Here is an 18253-nt window from a genome sequence, read left to right on the forward strand (position 1 = left end):
CGCCGGCCCCCGTGCCCCAGGGTTCTCCCCCGCCCTGGCCTGGTTTCCGGAGGCTTCGCCCGGTACCTGCCAGGCCCCAATAAAAGCTGAGTGATTCAGCCCCGTCAGACTCGGAGCTTTTCCCCATAGACCCTTATAGACACGAATACAGGGCAGGAGGCTGCGGGGAGTGGCCCAGGCAGGGCCGGGCCCGCAGGCAGGGCCAGGACGGCCCCCCCCCCCCCCCCCCCCCCCGACCGGTCTGGCCCGGTCCCTCAGCCCCTCTCCGGAACGCTCTCCTTGGATGCCGGGAAAGGCGCGGGCAGGGGAGGCCGGGCAGGGATACACACGTTTTTAGGCTGGGCCCCGAGGAGGGCAGCTGGGGAAGGGGGAAGGCCGCCACATGCAGGGAAGAGCTCCTGCGCAACAGCCACCAGCACCTAGTAAGGCGCCCTCCCACAGCTGACCCTCCACGGGGGCAAGAGGGAACCCGTGAGGGGTCAAAGCCAGAGAGCCTGCCCGGGTGGTGCCCTCCCACCAGGCGGTGCCTCCCACCAGGCTGTGCCCCCCAGGGCCCTCTTCTTTCTCAGGAGAATGGATTCCCAGGTTCCTTGAGGCCCTGGGAGTACAACTGGGTACGTGGAGTAAACTGAGGCAGAGAGTAAGCCGGGCGCACCTGGGATATTCTGACCCGTCACTATACCGGAGGAGATGAAAGGGGCTCCATACCTTTAACGTTCTGGTGGGCGCCCATCCAGTGCCATCGATTGAATGTTCTCTTAGTAAGCTGAAAGACAGGAAAACACAGGCTGCTTATTGGGGTCTCACGGACAGGGCCTCTGAGGGGGAGTTCACAACACACCTAAAGATCTGGCTCTTTCAGGTGTGGATCCTCTCCTCCAAAGCCCCAGAATGCAGCCCTTCTCCCGAGCAGGGGCCTCCAGGAGCCAACACCTGGAGCAGAGCTCAGCTGTCGATACGGGGAAGGCTCTGCTCCAGCAGAACCCTCAGGACCATTCCTGGGAGTTAAAGACTGGCCTACAGCCTCCCACTTCCTCTGTGCTGTGGGATCCTCCTTCCCAGGCTCCCTTAGAGTCTTCAGGGGCTGCTGCCCTCACCGTGTGCCCACCAAGGGCCCATGTTCGCTCAGTGTGTGCAGGCCCTTCACGGGCCAGCTGCCCTTCCAGGTCCCAGCCATGGCAGTGCCACCGGAGAGCTGTTCATCTAACACCTGGGGTGTGGGTGATGGATCGACCCCACTCTTTATCATGCGGCAGAGACTAGGAGACTGCGGGGAAGGGACTTTTACTCAAGAATGGTTTTTTGGGGGTGATTGCAGTAACGTTATAAGTCCTCTAAATCTAACATCAATTTCCTTGTTTTCAGGAGACAAGCCAGACCTCTCGAGTCCACCAGGTGGCAGCATCTTTTGGGGATGAAGAAAATGGAAAGCAGACCATCTCTTGGCTGACACAGAGCCCTCATCCCCAGTCAGGATGCTTTCTGGATAAATCAGCTCCTGATGTGTCCCCAAAGTGGATTCAAACCCTAGATCTCAGACGTTTATTCTCCTAACCCATCTATTACTTGGTGGATCTCACAGATGGCAAACAGAGAAGCAGAATCCACAGGGCTGGAGGGTCGAGAAATCTCCAGAGTTATGTTTGCAGCCACAGAAGTCGTGTCTGGGCAGGCCCCAGGGTGCTGGGCCACAGCCATACCTCATCTGGGGCCCCTGCCTCCCCTCATTTCTGTCAGACGTTCTGGGTTTCCAGGCTTGCCCCCATCCTGCGGCATCTGGCCAACAGCGTCAGAGAGTGGGGAAGGGTGTTTCCATCACTCAAAGACCAGCCGGCAGACTGCGGGAAGGAGCCCCCACAGATGGCAGCGGGCTCAGGGTCAGGCCGAGAAGTTTCCCGGCCCTCTCGCCTGCCACTTCACAACCTTCCCCATGCTCCCCTCCCTGGCTGCCATTATGCTTCTTGGGAGCACTTATACCCACAAATACCCACATACAAGCACACGCTTCCCTTCCCAATGGAGCCTGAGCACTTCATGGGGCAGGACCGTTTCGTTCTTTGTGTCTGCACCCTCCCCGGCAGAGGGCCTGCCACACTGCAGATGCTTAGTAAATGTTTACTGGCCTGTGCTCATCAACAGACCCCAAAACTAAGGAGGGAGAACTTTACTGATACTGATGGCAGGTATTGCCATCCCCACTTTACAGATGACAAAACTGAGACTCAGTGAGGTCACCGTCTGCTAATAAACAGGACCAGAACCAATCCTCTGATGAATCAAACTCACTCTGCTAGCCCAGCTGCACGCACATGCGCACCCTCCCCATCCCCCCCCCCCCGTTTATTCAGCTGTAGCCTGTGATTTGGCCTTGGTCCCCAAGGCTGGGGGATGCTCCAAGGGATCACTGCAGCTTATCATGACGGGGGAGCTTATCGTGACCGGCCCCTCCCCTCTGCTCCTACATCTACATGGTCAGGTGTTCAGTGTCCCTACTTTTAAATGTCTATTCAGAGCGATGGTAGTCTGTGACAGAGGACGTGATTGGGGGGGGGGGGCACCTAACTTTCAGATGCGGGGGTGGGATGGAGTGGGAAATGGCATTCTGTAGGTGTGGGAGCCCTGGGCCCGAGCCTGGATCCACCAGGTCACTGGGTCCCCCGGGCCTTGGCTCTGGCACCTGTAAAACTGCAGAGGCACACGCACGCTGAGGTCCTGGGATCCCGTAAAGGGTCCAGTGACTTTAGTGACCGCTTTGGCCAGCCCGAGGCTGACGTACCACGGCGGGCGCAAGGTCAAAGGTAGAGAAGACTTCTGTCAGCTGCCACCTCCCCATCATTCCAGAGAACTGATTACTCGTGGTTCGGGAGTCATTGGGTGTATTTCTGACAATCAGTTCTTTTGCTAGAAAAGGTTTTCAAAGAGGAGAGTGACTTCCTGGAGGACGGGCATTTTCAGACTTCTCATACAGAATTTACTGCAAAAGCACCAGTTTCCATCACACACAAAGCCTGGGCAGTTCCAGGGCTGCAGAACCCTGACCCACGGGCCTCTAGTCCGCAGGTAAAGAGCCCTTCGTGCAAAAGGAGCCCCATGGGAGAACAAACTCTAACATCATCTGGCTTTTGATACAGTTTTACTTAGTTGGTTAAACATTTCCCAATGATACTTTAATCTGGCTCAGGCTGTACTTGGGGGCCACGTGGAGCATGGGGGGAGCTAGAATTTGGCATCCAAAAGTCCTGAGTGCGGGTCCCATCTGAGGAAACTATTTGTAGCAAGGCAGTTTGGGTGGCGCAGTGCAGAGCACTGGGCCTGCAGTCAGGAGGACCTGAGTTCAAATCCTGCCTCAGACACTTACTGGCTATGTGACCCTGGGCCAGTCACCTCACCCTATTTGCCTCAGTTTCCCCATCTGTAAAATGGGCTAAAGGAGGAAATGGCAAATGACTTCAATACCTCTGCCAAGAAAAGCCCCAATGGGGTCACAGAGATGGATATGACTGAACAACCACCACCTCGCCAAGACCCGGAACCTCTGGTGTCTCTTCTGGAGCTCACCTCACCTCCCGGATGTTGACTTTGAAATCACAACTACGAATCACATTAAAAAGCATACTGGGCCAAAGGCCGCCCCTCTCTCTCTCCACTGTTGTTGTTCAGAAGACTTCAGGGCACAGATCCAGGTCAGAGGCCTAAAAATATCTCGTCACCCTGAATGCCAGCGCCAGCTGGATGTTTATGGAGGGAACGCATGGGATGTGCTCCTCAATCCCCTCCCTATGCCCCTTTCCAGGCCTCCCAGCCATCAGACACGAAACGTCACCTCGGGGAACACCCAAATCGGATGCCCTATGAGACCATAGTGCACCAGGGCGGCTGCCCGGACCAGCGCCACTCCACATGACATCACTCAGTTCTGGCAGCAGGGCTGTGCCGTGATATTTGGGCTCAAATCCCTGTCGCTGCAGGTGTAAGTTGGAGAGGGCACCTCAGCTTCCAGGGTCAGAGCCTCCCAAAAAGGGGGAGGTTGGGGGCCTCCCTCTCAGCCCTCAGCCCACAAACAGACTGACAAAAAGCTGCTCTAGCAGTCCCAGGGGAGGGGGGAGCGATGGAGACCTGCCTGGCTGGGGCGGCCAGGAGAGGGCCTTCAGACTCCTAATCAAGCTTGGCCAAAGACACAGGAAGGAGAGACAACAGCTTCCAAGGACTTTAACCTGAGGGCAAGAGGAAGCCAAGGGGCAGATCTGGCCACTCGACTGCACACTCCACCTCTGAGCTCTATTTGCAGGCATCCAGGTGGGGCCCTGCAGCCTAAGTGCCCAACACCCAAATCTCGCTCTCTCCGGCCATCTTTCTCCCCTCCTCACTTACACAGAAATTACACAAGGTTCACTGGAGGAGTGTAAAATGGCTCTGATTACGACAAGTGGCTAGCACGATTTTGCTATCTGGATAAAAAGACATTTTAGGAGGAAACCACGCCAGGTGAATAATGCCTCCCTCACAATGAGCCCAATGGTGTCTCGGAACAGTCAGTCAAATGGGCTGAGGGCAGGCGGAGTGTGGGCGCCTCTTCTCAAGGCTCTGGGGAGCTGGCCGAGGCTCTAGGAGGGGTTTTTAGGACGGACTGGAAGAAACCCCTTGGATTATTGTGAAGATTGGATGAAAATCTTACCCCAATTCTTCCATCCTTCCTAAATCAAACAGGAGAAGGAACGGCATTATAATGACTTCCCTCTCCTGCATTCTATCAATGGCAGCTCCATTTCTGAGAGAAAATGCATTTCTAGCCCAGTAGGGCTCAGAATTCATTTCCTCCCCAGAAAGAAACGATGCACTACGACTGTCACTGTGATTTCTCAAGTAATGGAGTAAACTGGGCCTAGGAACCTAATTGTCCCCCCTTCCTGGAAGCCGAGCACATAAGAGTCTTAAAAGAAATCCTGTCTCTGGTCATGAAGATTGGGTTCTAGTGCCCCCCTGCTTCTCTGTGGGACAATTCTGGAAATAGGCTATTTTACATTTGGCTTAACAAATCCAAGAGCTTCCTGAGAGACAGAGTAAATACATTTCCATTCACCTGAATAGTGGAACAGCTCCTGGGATCCTCTGTGACAATGACCTAGCAACGCTACAGTTAGCAGGCCCTTGTGGAAAGCTCGGGCTGGCCCTTGTTCTCCAGGTTATGGAGAAACAATATCCACTGCTGCCCCCCCCCCAAAAAAAATGACAATTTTTTTTTGTCTGACAATGATGCTCTTGCAACACAGCTGACTGTGAATGGGTAGGAGAGAGCTTAAGATACACCTGCCAAAAATTAAGTCACTGAATCAGAGCTGGAAGAACCCCGGGAAGGCTCTTCCTCACTCTAACTTGGGTGAATTTTGGCTGAATGGAAATCTTGGTTCTCTGAAGCTAGGAGACCTGATTGCAAGGCATACTACACCAGTGCTCCCATTGCCTTTACTGCCCTTAGGACAAAGTCTAAAATTTAAGAATTCCCTTTAAAATGGAAAGATAAATAAATCTTATTTCTGATACTTTCAAAGATCTGGGAATTAATTCATCAGTGTTGGTAGTCCATTCACAGCCTCTTTAAACAGACAGAAATTTCTCTCTTTTTGATACTGTGCCCGTAGATCATCTCCCCAAAACACCTAAGTCCATTCACTTTTTCTTCCACTAATGCAACCCTCAGATGATCCATTCACTACTTCTCATTGCTGGTACAAGTTCTGCCCCACCTCCTTCTCTAATCTAAGCCCTTCCTGATGATGACTTTATGGAGCACCAGGCCATTCCACTGCTCTTTGAGTCACTTTTTTGGGTAAGCATTTCAGGATTTGACATCACACACGTCATGTCATTAAGCAAATACCAGGATTAATGAGATGAGCTTTACAGCAATGGGCACTTTCAAATCACTGAAAGGATGGTACAACCACTTCATCCCTCTCAGATCGGCTAAGATGACAGGAAAAGATAATGATAAATGTTGGAGGGGATGTGAACAAACTGGGACATTGATGCATTGTTGGTGGAGCTGTGAACAGATCCAACCATTCTGGAGAGCAATTTGGAATTATGCCCAAAAGGCTAGCAAACTATGATACTCTTTGATCTAGCAGTGTCTTTACTGGGCCTGTATCCCAAAGAGATCAGAAAAAAGGGAAAAGGAACTGTATGTGCAAAAATGTTTGTGCCAGCCTTTTTTGTAGTGGCAAGGAACTGGAAACTGACTGGGTGCCCATCAATTGGAGAATGGCTAAGTTATGGTATATAAAGGTTATGGAATATTATTGTTCCGAAAGAAATGATCAGCAGGATGCTTTCAGAGAGGTCTGGAGAGCCTTCCATGAACTGATGCTAAGTGAAGTGAGTAGAACCAAGAGATCACTGTAATCACAAGAGCAATAAGATTATGTGATGATCAATTGAGATGGCCGTGACTCTTTTCAACAATAAGGTGATTCAAGCCAGTTCCAATAGACTTGAGATGGAAAATGCCATCTGCAGCCAGAGAAAAAACTGTGGAAACTGAATGTGGATCAAAGCAGAGTATTTTCATCTTTTTTTGTTGTTTGTTTGCTCGGTTTTTTTTCCCCTTTCTTGTGATTTTCCCTTTTTGATCAGATTTTTTTTTTTCATGATAAATATGGAAATGTTTAGGTGAATTGCACATGTTTAACCTATACTGGATTGCTTGTTGTCTTGAAGAGAGGGAGGAGTGAGGAGAGGGAGAAATTTGGAATACAGGGTTTTGCAAAGGTCAATGTGCAAAACTCTCTTTGCATGTATTTGGAAAAATGAAATACTGTGTATAAACAAGAAAGGATGGTATACATGCTCTCCAGTGCCATACAACCCAATATTTTCCTCCTATGTAATTATGTATTTTTAGAACTAAGAATAATAAAATCTTGGTTAAGAAAATTAAAATAGCTAAACTCTCAATTTGGGATGGGAACTTATTCATTCATGGGAAAGAAGATTTTAAAATGGGAAAACAAGGAATGTTTTCAGGCATGAGTTACTAAGCTTGCTGCCTGAAAGATACGAGAGAGGCCTGTAATATTATCTCCAGAACATAAGTGAAGATTTCAGTAACTGCTCAGCTGTCCTTCGAGCTGCTCAAGGGCAAAGGCCAAGGTCTTGGAAGTATTTTCTCATTTTGAGGATGATCTTGTCTAGCAAAGAGAGCTCCATAAACCTGTCTGGAATTCAGCCATTTTCTTATCACCAAAAAACCCCAATTAACCAACCAACCAGAGATGGCAGATTCTGGGACAGATTCTTTCCCTGTTCTGGGATGGCTCAAAAGTTTCAAAAATTCTCTCGTTATCAACCATCGAAGGAATAAGTTTTCTAATTGCACCTAGGATCTGATTATTATTTAATTGGAAGCTGAGGTCAAAAAAGATTTCTGATCTATTCTTTTCATTGAGTGGCTACCATATTAACTCAGGCAGGGGATCCCACCAGCAGCTATTTCTGTGGTCCAGGCACCAGGGACTCAGGAGCAAGATTAGAGAGAAGGGGAGGCCAGTGAGAGATGTTATGAAAACAGAAATGACTGTTTTTGAGCCTGGGTGACTGACAGGAGGACAGTGTGTCCTTGACAGTAAATAAGGAGATGAGGGGGGAGGAAAGAATTAGGGGAACAGATACTGAGTTCAGTTCTGGACACGCAGAGTTCAAGATGTTTCCTGGACAGCTGGAGTTACAAGAAAGGTCAGGGCAGGACGAGCAGATCAGACAGCCCTCTGCACAAAGATGGGAGCTGAACCCATGGGAGCTGAGCAGATCATGAAACAGGACAGAGGAAGAAGAGAAAGGAACATAGCAGTTGGGACCTTTACGGTTCCTAGGTGGGAAGCCCTCCGAGGTCAAAGAGGTAGAAAAGCAGAGATCTGACACACAGATGTGAGCAGGGCCCTTCAGGAAGAGGAGGACCGCTGTGTCAAAGGCAGCAGTCAAGGATGAGGACTGGGGGTGGCACCACTGCCCAGCCTCTCAGTAGGGGGCCCAGCCGACAGGGCAGCAGCCTCCATGTCCGAAACACCTGAGTTCAAATCTCTCCTTGAATGGTTGCCAGCCATGTGAACCTAGTCATTTCTGTGCCTGAGTTTTCTGAACACAAGGCTGATGTGGGATCACTTCCACCCACCTTGATGAGCTCTGTGAATGCTCTTATTATTAATGGGGATCTTAGTGTTTCCTGGCTATTGCCCACTGAGTGCGAAAAGGGACTTCCACATATTCTGGAGGTTTTCCTTTTCTAACCTTGTCACAGGGTTTTGGATGTCATGTCTAGGGGAAATTACTTTCTCTCCCTCCACTACAAACACTAACACACTGATATCCTGGCACAGGGATATGGCAGGTTAATATACCAACCAACTGGGACTATGTGTAACTGTTAAGTCCAAGGAAATGGGTATCGACTCCTAAATATATATTAAGTGCCTACTATGAGTCAGGCACTGTTCTGGGCACTGGGGGTAGAAATACAAAGGCAAACTGGTTCCTGCTCTCCTGAAACTTCTACATAATTAACAGGAAGAAGTTAAACTAACATTTAATCAACCTGATCTAAGTGGAACACTCTATCCAAATTTATATTTTTATACAACCTGAAAACAATGTATTGTGAAGTTTTCAGCACAAATCCAACAACTTCCGTGCTATTTTCTGGGGCCAAAGTGCCATTCACACGTTTCATTCACCTGATGCTGGAATGGGATCAGCCACAAAAGGATCCTTAATTAACAAAGAAGGGTTTAGCACGAGCTTCTCTGTTTCTTTATTTAGGGACTTAATGACCTCGAAGATTCCTCCCAGCTCTAAAACTATGACACAGTAAATGAGACTAAATCCAAAAGGGGGTTTCTGGTTAAAGAGAACATTCCAAGTACTGGCAGTCAAATTAACTGATATTTTAGTCAAGTCATATGTACAAAAGTAAATCTCATTTTGGGGTTTTTAAGATATCAGAGAAAATAAGGCTCTTTCATTGTAAAGAAGCTAGGTGATTAATCTTCTTAAGCACTCACAACGTGCCAGGCATCGGGCTGAGGGCAGAGGTAGGAGGAAAAGGCCAACACAGTCCTAGCCATTAAGGAGCTTACACTGCAATTGGGGAAAGGGGGAGAGATATCTTATCTCTCTATAAAATATATAGAGATACACACACCCATCAGAGAGAGTAGTTATAAAATCAGCTGATATTTGCAGACAACAGCTACAATGGCCAGGACAGGTTTCCTGCACTTAAAGGAAGCTGGGAAATTAAGAGGTTGAGGTGAGGAGGGAGACACCGTAATACGAAGGCAGAGTGGTGGGGAAGGGAGCTTTGTGTGTGTGGGGAATGGCAAGGCCATGAGTGCATGGGGGGAGTAAAGTATAGGAAGAATAGACAGCCAGGAAAGGGGGAGGTCCTGAAGAACTTTAAATGCCAAACAGAAGGATTTGTATTTGATGCTGAAGATAAGGGGGAGCCACTGAAAGGTTTCTGAGTAGGGGATGGACAGAGGTCACCCTGCCACTCTAATTTAGGGAAATCACTAGCACTGACTTGAAGAAGGCTTGGAGTGGGGGACTGACACAGGAAGACCCATGAAAAGGCTCCTGTAATGGTCTGGCCAAACGAGGGCGGCCTGAACAAAAATGGCGGCTGTGTACGTGGAGAGAAAGGTGAGATGTTGGGAAGGAAGAAACAAGATTTGGCCACTGAATGGCTGTGAGGTGAGTAATAGAATCAAGCACCAGGAGGTATCCCCCAGGCAACTCAAATTGTTATCCAATTCCTCTTGGACCAAAACCCTGCTTCCCTGTAACTTTCATCTGCAAGAAAAAAGTAGAATTTTTCACCAAAGCCAGGTACAGGATCTAGGCTTATATCAACATTGAAAAGAACACATCTAGTCACAGAGAGATGGGGAACGCATGTGTTTGTGACCCTGCTTTAGATGGGCAAGAAAAAATGTGAGGGTGCTGGGTGCTTAGGAAAGAGCTCCAAGGAAGAGAAGGAAAGACACACAAACTTTCTCTATTTTGCCACTTTTGACAAAAGGCTCCAGCTTCCCGGCAGCCGGATGCACACCACTGAATTCTCTTCCACATTATAGGCCAGCCCCATACTGTCAAGGTCATCTTCCATAAAGATATGGCATTACCAAAGTCCTAAGAGCAGACGGTCACAGGTCATAGGAAATTAGTTGTTGTTGTTTATCATTTCATCCATGTCCAACTTTTGGGTGACCCCATTTGGATTTTCTTGGCAGAGATACTGGAAGGGTTTACCATTTTCTTCTCTAGCTCATTTTACAGATGAGGAAACTGAGGCAAGCAGGGTGAAGTGACTTGCCCTGGGCCACTCAGATAGTAAATGTTTGAGGTCAGATTTTAACTCATGAAGATAAGTATTTCTGATTCCAACCCTAGTATTCCATCCACTTAGCCTCCTAGCTGCTCATATACCATAGACCTGATAATAAAAACCCCATTACAAATTCCTCAAAATTATACACAGAGATGACTTTCCTTTCTTTACCCCTTTTGTCCCTTTTTTCTTTGGGGGTGGGGTGGGAGTGGAGAATACAGAGAAGGTAGTGAAACTTACCTCAGACAGATTTCCCCCATCTCCGTGATGTTAGGGTGCCAGATTCTAGTCAAACATTTTACTTTGGGAGGCTGTAAGACAGAGAGAGGTTACAATGGCATTCTGAAGCAGACAAAGTCACCGTGACAATATTGCTATATTATTGTCAGCAACTCTCACTAAAGTTCCTTTTTTATTTTCAGCTCGACAGACCAAGTCCTTTTCCAAATGTGAAATGTGAATACCTTATGCCAAGTACAACTGTCTTTAAACCCAGAATCAATTGTTATATTTTTACTAAGAAAGGTTTCCATGACCTATAAGCTAAAAATTAATTGAATCTAAAAGCAACCTTTAAGTCCTCCAATAAAAGGTCCATAAAAGGACCCCAGTCTCCTCGGCTATAAAACCTTGGAGTTTGATTACACGATGATAATGTTCCTATGCAATATTCTAGGACTCTAAATTCTACAAATTACAGCTGAAAATCATAAGTGATTGTATCCTGAAACAAAATGGGATCTAGGATGCCGAAAGCATGGCGAGAAAATTGTTCCTGTGAAAAAATGGGAGGTGCTGAGTAGGTTGTGAGTTCACAAGTCAACAATCGTGTGTCTTGGGGCTCACAAAACCAAGAGAACACCAATGAGGAGAGACATAATATTCTCACCAGAACGTGGAGCTCAGTTCTGGACCCTACATTTCAGAAATGATATAGACACTGAAAGAGGAGAGAACTGGACTCCAGGCTCCAGGAAAAGGATCTCAAGAAACTGAAGCCTGAAAGAGGAAGTTGGGGGTGAAAGCCAGGAAGAATGAGAAGTGGTCTTCAAGGATCTGAGGAGGGATACAACTTCCTACTTTTCTTGTCCTCAGAGGACAAAATCATGAGAAATGAATGGAGGCTGCAGGGGCTCGGTGGCCCCTGGACCAGGCATAGGCTGGCAAGACAGAGCTCCAGATCTCTTTTCGACTGCAGTCTCAGGTTCTCTGTGACTGTGGCAACACTTAAGTGGGAAGGTCAAAGAGATCAGACCTCTACCTATTGCTCAGTATAATAGGATCCCAGATTTAGAGCTAGAAGGACCAAAAGGGTCATCTAGCTTGATCCTCTCATCTCAAAGACTAGGAACTGAGGCCCTGAGGCATTCAGTGATTTACCAAAGGCCACAAAGAAGGGACGAACCAGATGCCTCTGCCCCCCAATCCAGGGCTCTCTCCACTGGACCACATGAGTTTCCAGAAAGAGGATAGGATACCAGAGATTCCTGGAACCTGAAAAGAGTCTTGTAGAGAAGAAAAAGTATATAAAGACCAAAGAAGGCCGATTTCCCAGTTGCCAAGACTTGGCAGGTGGGAACTAAAAGAAGCAAGCGTGTCTACAAACAGGGCTGATGCTATCTCATGATTTATGAGGCTTGCTTTTTCATTAGTATCAGCTTTCTATAAAGGGAATTGGTTTTCTAGAGATTTATTGGATGCAGGGTATCTATACCTTGTACTTAAAGAGGAAGGGAAATTGTATAAAAAAAAAGAAAAGAAAACGCTAATTAGGTAGTATTTGAATTACGTTAGTATTTGAATGGAGTCCCTCCTTCCCTGCTGGATAAATGAGATCTCAAAGAATAATTATGGATCTATTTTTTATTTTTTAGTGGTACCTAAGAGTCAGCATTAAATAATTTAAGAACAAAATCAAGGAATAAGTACTTATTATCTCAAGCATTAAGAGTAATAATAATAATAATAAAAAAAGGAAAGTCATTGCCCTAAGTGGGCTTACATTCTATCAGAGATGAATGTGTGTATGTATATACTTGTATTGCATATAAAATATTGTACCAGATATATAAAAATGAACTACAAGGTCATTTGGGAGAGGGGATGAGACTAGCAGTAAAACTGAATACAATGTTCAATATGATTATACATGTATAACCCTATATCAGATTGCTTGCCATCTTGGGAAGGGAGGAGAAGAGAGAAGGAGGAAGAAAATGGAAATCACAATCTTATAAATGTTGAAAACTACATGTAATTGGAAAAAAATTAAATATTATTAAGTAGGGAAAAAGAACTGAATATAGTATAATCATATCACATAAAGGTAATTTGATTATCTTTTCCTGGAATGATTTTCAAGGTTATCATATAGGATTAAAAAGAGGAGAGGAAAAAAAAAGATGTCTGCAAATTTATGTCAATGGAATCATTTTTTTTTTTTTTTTTACAATATCTCTACAAAAAGAACTGTTTTTCATTAAGAATGCAAAAAGATAATCTTATGGACAGATGACCTCGAAATCTCCAATGAAACAGCCCACTGAAACTCTAAAAAATTTTGAGAAGTTTATCGATCTGAATTATATATAATATGTTTAGAAAAACTTTGCTGGGGTCAGACCTACTTAAAGATTTTTTTTTTAAAACCACAGGAAACTTTCAGTAGAAAGAAGAAAATAAATGAAGCAAAAGAATGAGAAGAAGAGTCAGTTTCCATTTCCTAGAAGCAAGCAAGAGTGAGATGGCTCAGCAAGGCCCACCTCCACTTCTGGATGCAATTCTTTCCTGACAAAGAGAAATCTGGTGACCAGATTTCTCACACCATTGCCTAAGAATAAACAACCAGCTCAGGTTGGAGGTAGTTTTAAAGTTATTTTTCTTTTTTTCTTTGAATTGGCTCCGCAGCTGAGAGTGCCAATAAAAAGGCCTGGTTATGGTAGGCCAAGCCCAACCCCATTTAGAATACTGCTCTCTCTAAGAGAGATCTCCATAGAACAAAGTAGTAGCCATATTAGTAAATATAACACTTTATATTTAAATCCCTTTTACCCTCATACAATTCTGTTTAATGCAAGCATCCATTCTACATATGAAGAAACTGAGGCTCCCATAGTTGAAGTGACTAGACTTCAATCCCACAGAGGTACCAATGTGGCATGAGGAGACAAGTTCAAAACCCACCTTGGTTCCGACCCATAGGAATCTGAGCAATAAAGCCAGAACTCAAGAACAAAAGCAAACTCAGTTTCCTCACCTGTAAAGGAAAGGGCTAGCTTAGTTGGCTGCTGAGGTCCCCTCATTTCTACAATAATGCAGTAGATCTGATTCCCAAGAATCGGGATGGCCTAAAGGGAAGTGGTGGATTTGTGGGCAGAAGAGATCTAGAGGTTTGAACCTTGATTCTGACCTTACACAAGATCCCATTCTGGGCCACAGTTAGTAATACCCACTTCACAAGATTATTTTTATTTGATTAAAATACTCACAATCAATTCCTGCCATTAATAAGTAGGAAGTCAAGCCAAGAACCAAATCTGTGATCACAGCAATACTCAGTCATCTTATTTCCTTCTAAGTGCTACACAATGAAGTCAGTGGGAGCAAAGTGATATTATAGAGTCTGATTCTCTCCTGCTTTACTCCATTCTGGTGAGTTTTTTAGTTCAGGCCTTGGTTCCATCCTCTCTGGGCCACTGCCCTACCCCTGACTACCCTGACCCTGGTATTCAATCTCTCAGAGTTGACTGCTTCCTTCCTTGATGACTATAAATTCACCCCAAGTCTCCCTCTGCTCAAAGTTTTTTCAAAGACCTAAGCAGTTCCTCAAGTTAGCATACTCCATGTCTCTTCAATTATTCCTCCAAAATCTTAAGTTTTTACAAAAATTTTTCTTTACAACTGATTGTTATGATCAGTCTCCTAGTCCTGTTCACTTCATTTCACTACAGTTCTTTCAAGTCTTCCCAGATTTCACTGATTTTATATATCATAATTTTCAGTTACTCCCATTAACAGCTGCCTCCTTAGTTCCTCAGTTTTTGTCACCACAAAAAGAAATCACTGTAAATATTTTTGTAACTATAATCCTTTTCCTTTACCTCTGACCTCTTTGAGTCCAGGCCTAGAAATCGTATAAGTGCTTCAAAGGGGATGCAAAATTTAATGATTTGGGAGCATAGTTTCAATATCTTTTCCAGAATGGCTCCATCAATTCACAGCCACTCAATGGTACTCACGGGTGCTTGTTTTCCCGCAGCCTCTCCCACATTTATCATGTTTGTCAATTTGTGGGTGTGAGGTCAGACTCAGGAACTGCTTCGATTTGTATTTCTCTATCACTGATTTGGAAATGTTTCTGCATGGTTATTGAGCTGGATTTCTTGCACTCATTAAGCATTTAATAACTGCTTGTTGAACTGAATTTAGTCAGTAAGGAATTCCCACTCTGTACCAATACTCTTTGGGAAATAGGAAGGCGGCTGGGGGAACAGCGAAGAGATCTGGAGATAGGAGCATCGAGTTCAAATCTGCTTTTAAATACTTACCAGCTGTGTGACTCTGGGCAAACTACTTAATTGCTCTCTGGTTCAGTTTCCTCAAGTGTAAAATGAGGAAAACAATAGCACCTTTCTACTATGGGGATCACACAAAACAATATTTTTAAAGCACTCAGAATAATGCCTCAACAGTTATTCTTATTTCTGTTGTTTTGTCCTTTATTCTCGAAGAGGACCATGACATCTATATCTGGGATGGAACATAGTGGGCACTTAAAAATTCATTTAAAGAAACTCAAAAGTCATGTAGATGAAATTGTTGACATTTCTGGAGAACAAATTTTTTTTTTTAAACTGAGTATCCATTGTCTCTTTTGATCTTCAAATCATCTTTCTTAAGTAAATGCTACAGGTTTTACTGAGGTCATTTTAGAGTTGAAAAAGCTGGAGCTGAGGGGTGAAGTAATGGATCTTTCCTGACTTCAATTCCGGGACAAACCTTTCATAAAGCCAGTGACCTTAGGAGGCAGTCGTTTGTTTTATTTTGTTTTACTTTTGTTTGTTTTATTTATTTACTGTAAAACAAATTTATTTTTTCTCAATAGTATTTTATTTTTCCAAATACATATAAACATAGTTTTCAACGGTCAACAGATTTTGAGTTCCAATTTTTTATCTCCTTCCCTTGCTTAATTCTCTGCTCTCCAAGGCAGCAAGCAATCTGATCAAGGTTATACGTGTACAATCATTTTAAATGTATTTCCATACTAGTCATGTGAGAGGATAGTTTTAACTGAAATCTTTGGAATTAATCTTAAGGTCCTATTGTTAATAGCAAGTTTTGTTTTGCTAAAAGTCAAATAACTGATCAGAAAGCGAGAACTCAAGGACAAAAGAGAAATGCACTGATTGGAGATGGCACTGGCATGCAGGCTCAGGCCTGGGTGTGAATCAATTAACAAGCACTGATTAAGTGCCAACTACATGCTGGGCTCTGATAACACAATCACAGCTAACATTTATATACGACGTGCCAGACAAAGCGCTCAGAGCATTGTCGCTGAGATCTTCACAAGGATGCTGGGAGGGCGTTGCTGTGATTATCATTCCCATTTTAGAGAGGAAACAGGCAAACAGGGTGGAATGACTTGCCAGAGTTAATTGGTTACTATGTGACTGAGGCTGCCACTGAACGCGGCTCTTTGCACTGTGTCCAGCACTGAACTGAGCCTTTGCTGGGCCCCAGGCACTGATGGGGACACGAAATTCAGTAAATGAACCGATCTCTGTCGCCCAGAAGTCTACATTCTAACAGGAAAGACAATAAGAACACCTCTCGATGTGCATGTTTGTCTGTGCACATATGCACACACATACAGATACTATAAAGAGAATAAATAAAATAAACCCAGAGGTGCTTGAGAGCAGTGGAAGGATTTTTTCTGAAAGTCCAGGAGACAGGGCACGTTCTAGGGATGGTGCTCAGCCAGGACAAAGGCAATAGGGCCCAAGATGGACAGTTGGAGCAGGGAGGAGACCAGGATGGCAGAGTGCAGAGAAAGGACAGACATCTTACCCCAGGAGGCTGGGACAAAGCTGGGAAAGGAAACAAAAGATAAACTGAGGAACTCTCATTTGACTCCCCAGGTCAAGAAGCCACCAGAATCTGGCAGAGGAGGAACATGGTCAGAGCTTCAGGATAATCATGATGGCCTGGAGAGGGGCAGAGCAGGGAGATCTGAGGCAGAGACCAGTGGGGCAGCTGTCACAAAATCAGGCAAAGTTCTCTTTAGCTTTAAATCTGGGATCCTTCTGTTTGGAGGGAGTGGCAGGTGGGGGAGAAGAAGGATGAAAGAAGGTGAGAGGCGGTTTTAAAGTTTATATTTTTTTTGTCGCCTGCTCGATAGGAAAAGGAAACGTGACTTGAGAGTGGGAAATGAATGGCAAGGTGGAGGGGATGGGGTATAAACATTTATTAATAAGTGCCTACTATGTGCCAGGCACTGCACTAAGTGTGTAAAGGCAAAACCAATCCCTGTTCTCCAGGAACTCCCCATCTCATGGGGGACACAAGGTGCAAAGACTTACATGAACTGCTACAAAGTAAAATGTACTGTATTAAAAACTAGGTATTGCCAGACGATCTGCTGTGAATGACTTCGCTGTTCTAAGCAATACAATGATTCAAGACAATTCTGGATTTTCTTTTCCAAAAAAAGAAATGAAGGCATCTGAATATAGACTGAAGCATCTTTTTTTTTTTTTTTTACTTTATTTTTCTTATGTCAAACTGACTAACTTCTCAATGAGAGGAGATGGAGAGAGAGAAAATCTAGAACTCAAAAATTTAAAAAATGAATGCTAAAACTGGTTTTACATGTAACTGGGAGGAAATACTAAATAAATTCAAAACCAAACCCAAACCCAAACAAAAAATCAAAGCCAGCTACCCAAATACGAGATGGAAGGAAGTGGCTCCCAAGAAGAGGCTTTGGGCTTCAAGAGTTTCTTTATAGAGACAAGATGAATCGGAAAGAAGCCACAATGTCGGATTTCATAGACTAGAGCTGTTCTGGGCAGGGGCGTCACCTCAATCTCAAGGACACAGTCAGCTGATTCCAATCTCCCGCCCCTTGGGGCAACGCTAAGCATCATGAGTTCTGGAGCATCTCCAGAGGATCATTTCCCACGACGAAGCTAATGACCTCCTGCTAAATTTTAAAAGGAGAGTCCCCTGTAAGACCACTGGACATACTGTAACCCATTTAAACATCCAATGCAAACTGCTACCTGTGTTTAAATCATCTGCTTACTTCCCATTCAGCAGTCAAATCTGGCAAACTAAACAGCCCCACGAGCATTAATCAGTCCTATGCCGATGAGCAAAATCCTCTTGCTGCTCACTGACTTTCTGGCCCATATTTGATACCTGCTCCTGCTGTGTGTGACAACCCATGGTTTCTTTCTTTTGGAAATGGGGCTGATAGGGTAGCTCTAGGTTAGTGGAGAGAACAACTTAACTCTTCACTTGATTAAACCTTTCCCATTTTCATATGAAAACAGTATGGCTGAGGCAGGAAATGGAATTGTATATGGAGGAACAGCACTAGAGTCAAGAAGCCCTGGGTCCAAAACCTGCCTCTGACTCACACAGGCATGTGACCAAGGGCTAGTCACTTAAACTCTGCCCCAGAAAATTCTCTATAATTACAAAGTTTCAGGGCAGGGGCTGATCTACACTGGACAATGGACAACTCTACACTGAAGAGATCTTGAGTCTAGACTCCCTTCCCTTCTCCTTAGGAATAATGATATCCCCTCAATCTGTTGAAATGTTCATTTCTCAGTGTTTCTTTGTTAAGTAAATTATTCT

At 45.1% G+C, this 18253-nt stretch overlaps 1 protein-coding gene across 2 annotated transcripts in view; it reads right to left on the minus strand.

Annotated features, from left to right (window-relative positions):
* UBE2F (ubiquitin conjugating enzyme E2 F (putative)) overlaps window positions 1-18253 on the minus strand; it is a 90143-nt gene that overhangs the window by 19533 nt on the left and 52357 nt on the right. For both annotated transcript variants that reach the window (XM_031968212.1, XM_031968213.1), the window contains exons 6-7: window positions 10622-10692; window positions 709-766 (exon numbers count right to left, since the gene is read on the minus strand). In XM_031968212.1, the coding sequence (XP_031824072.1) occupies window positions 709-766; window positions 10622-10692 (129 nt within the window). The remainder of the gene's footprint in view (window positions 1-708; window positions 767-10621; window positions 10693-18253) is intronic.

The sequence above is a fragment of the Sarcophilus harrisii genome, chromosome 4 (genome assembly GCF_902635505.1).
Source record: "Sarcophilus harrisii chromosome 4, mSarHar1.11, whole genome shotgun sequence".
Lineage (NCBI taxonomy): Eukaryota > Metazoa > Chordata > Mammalia > Dasyuromorphia > Dasyuridae > Sarcophilus > Sarcophilus harrisii.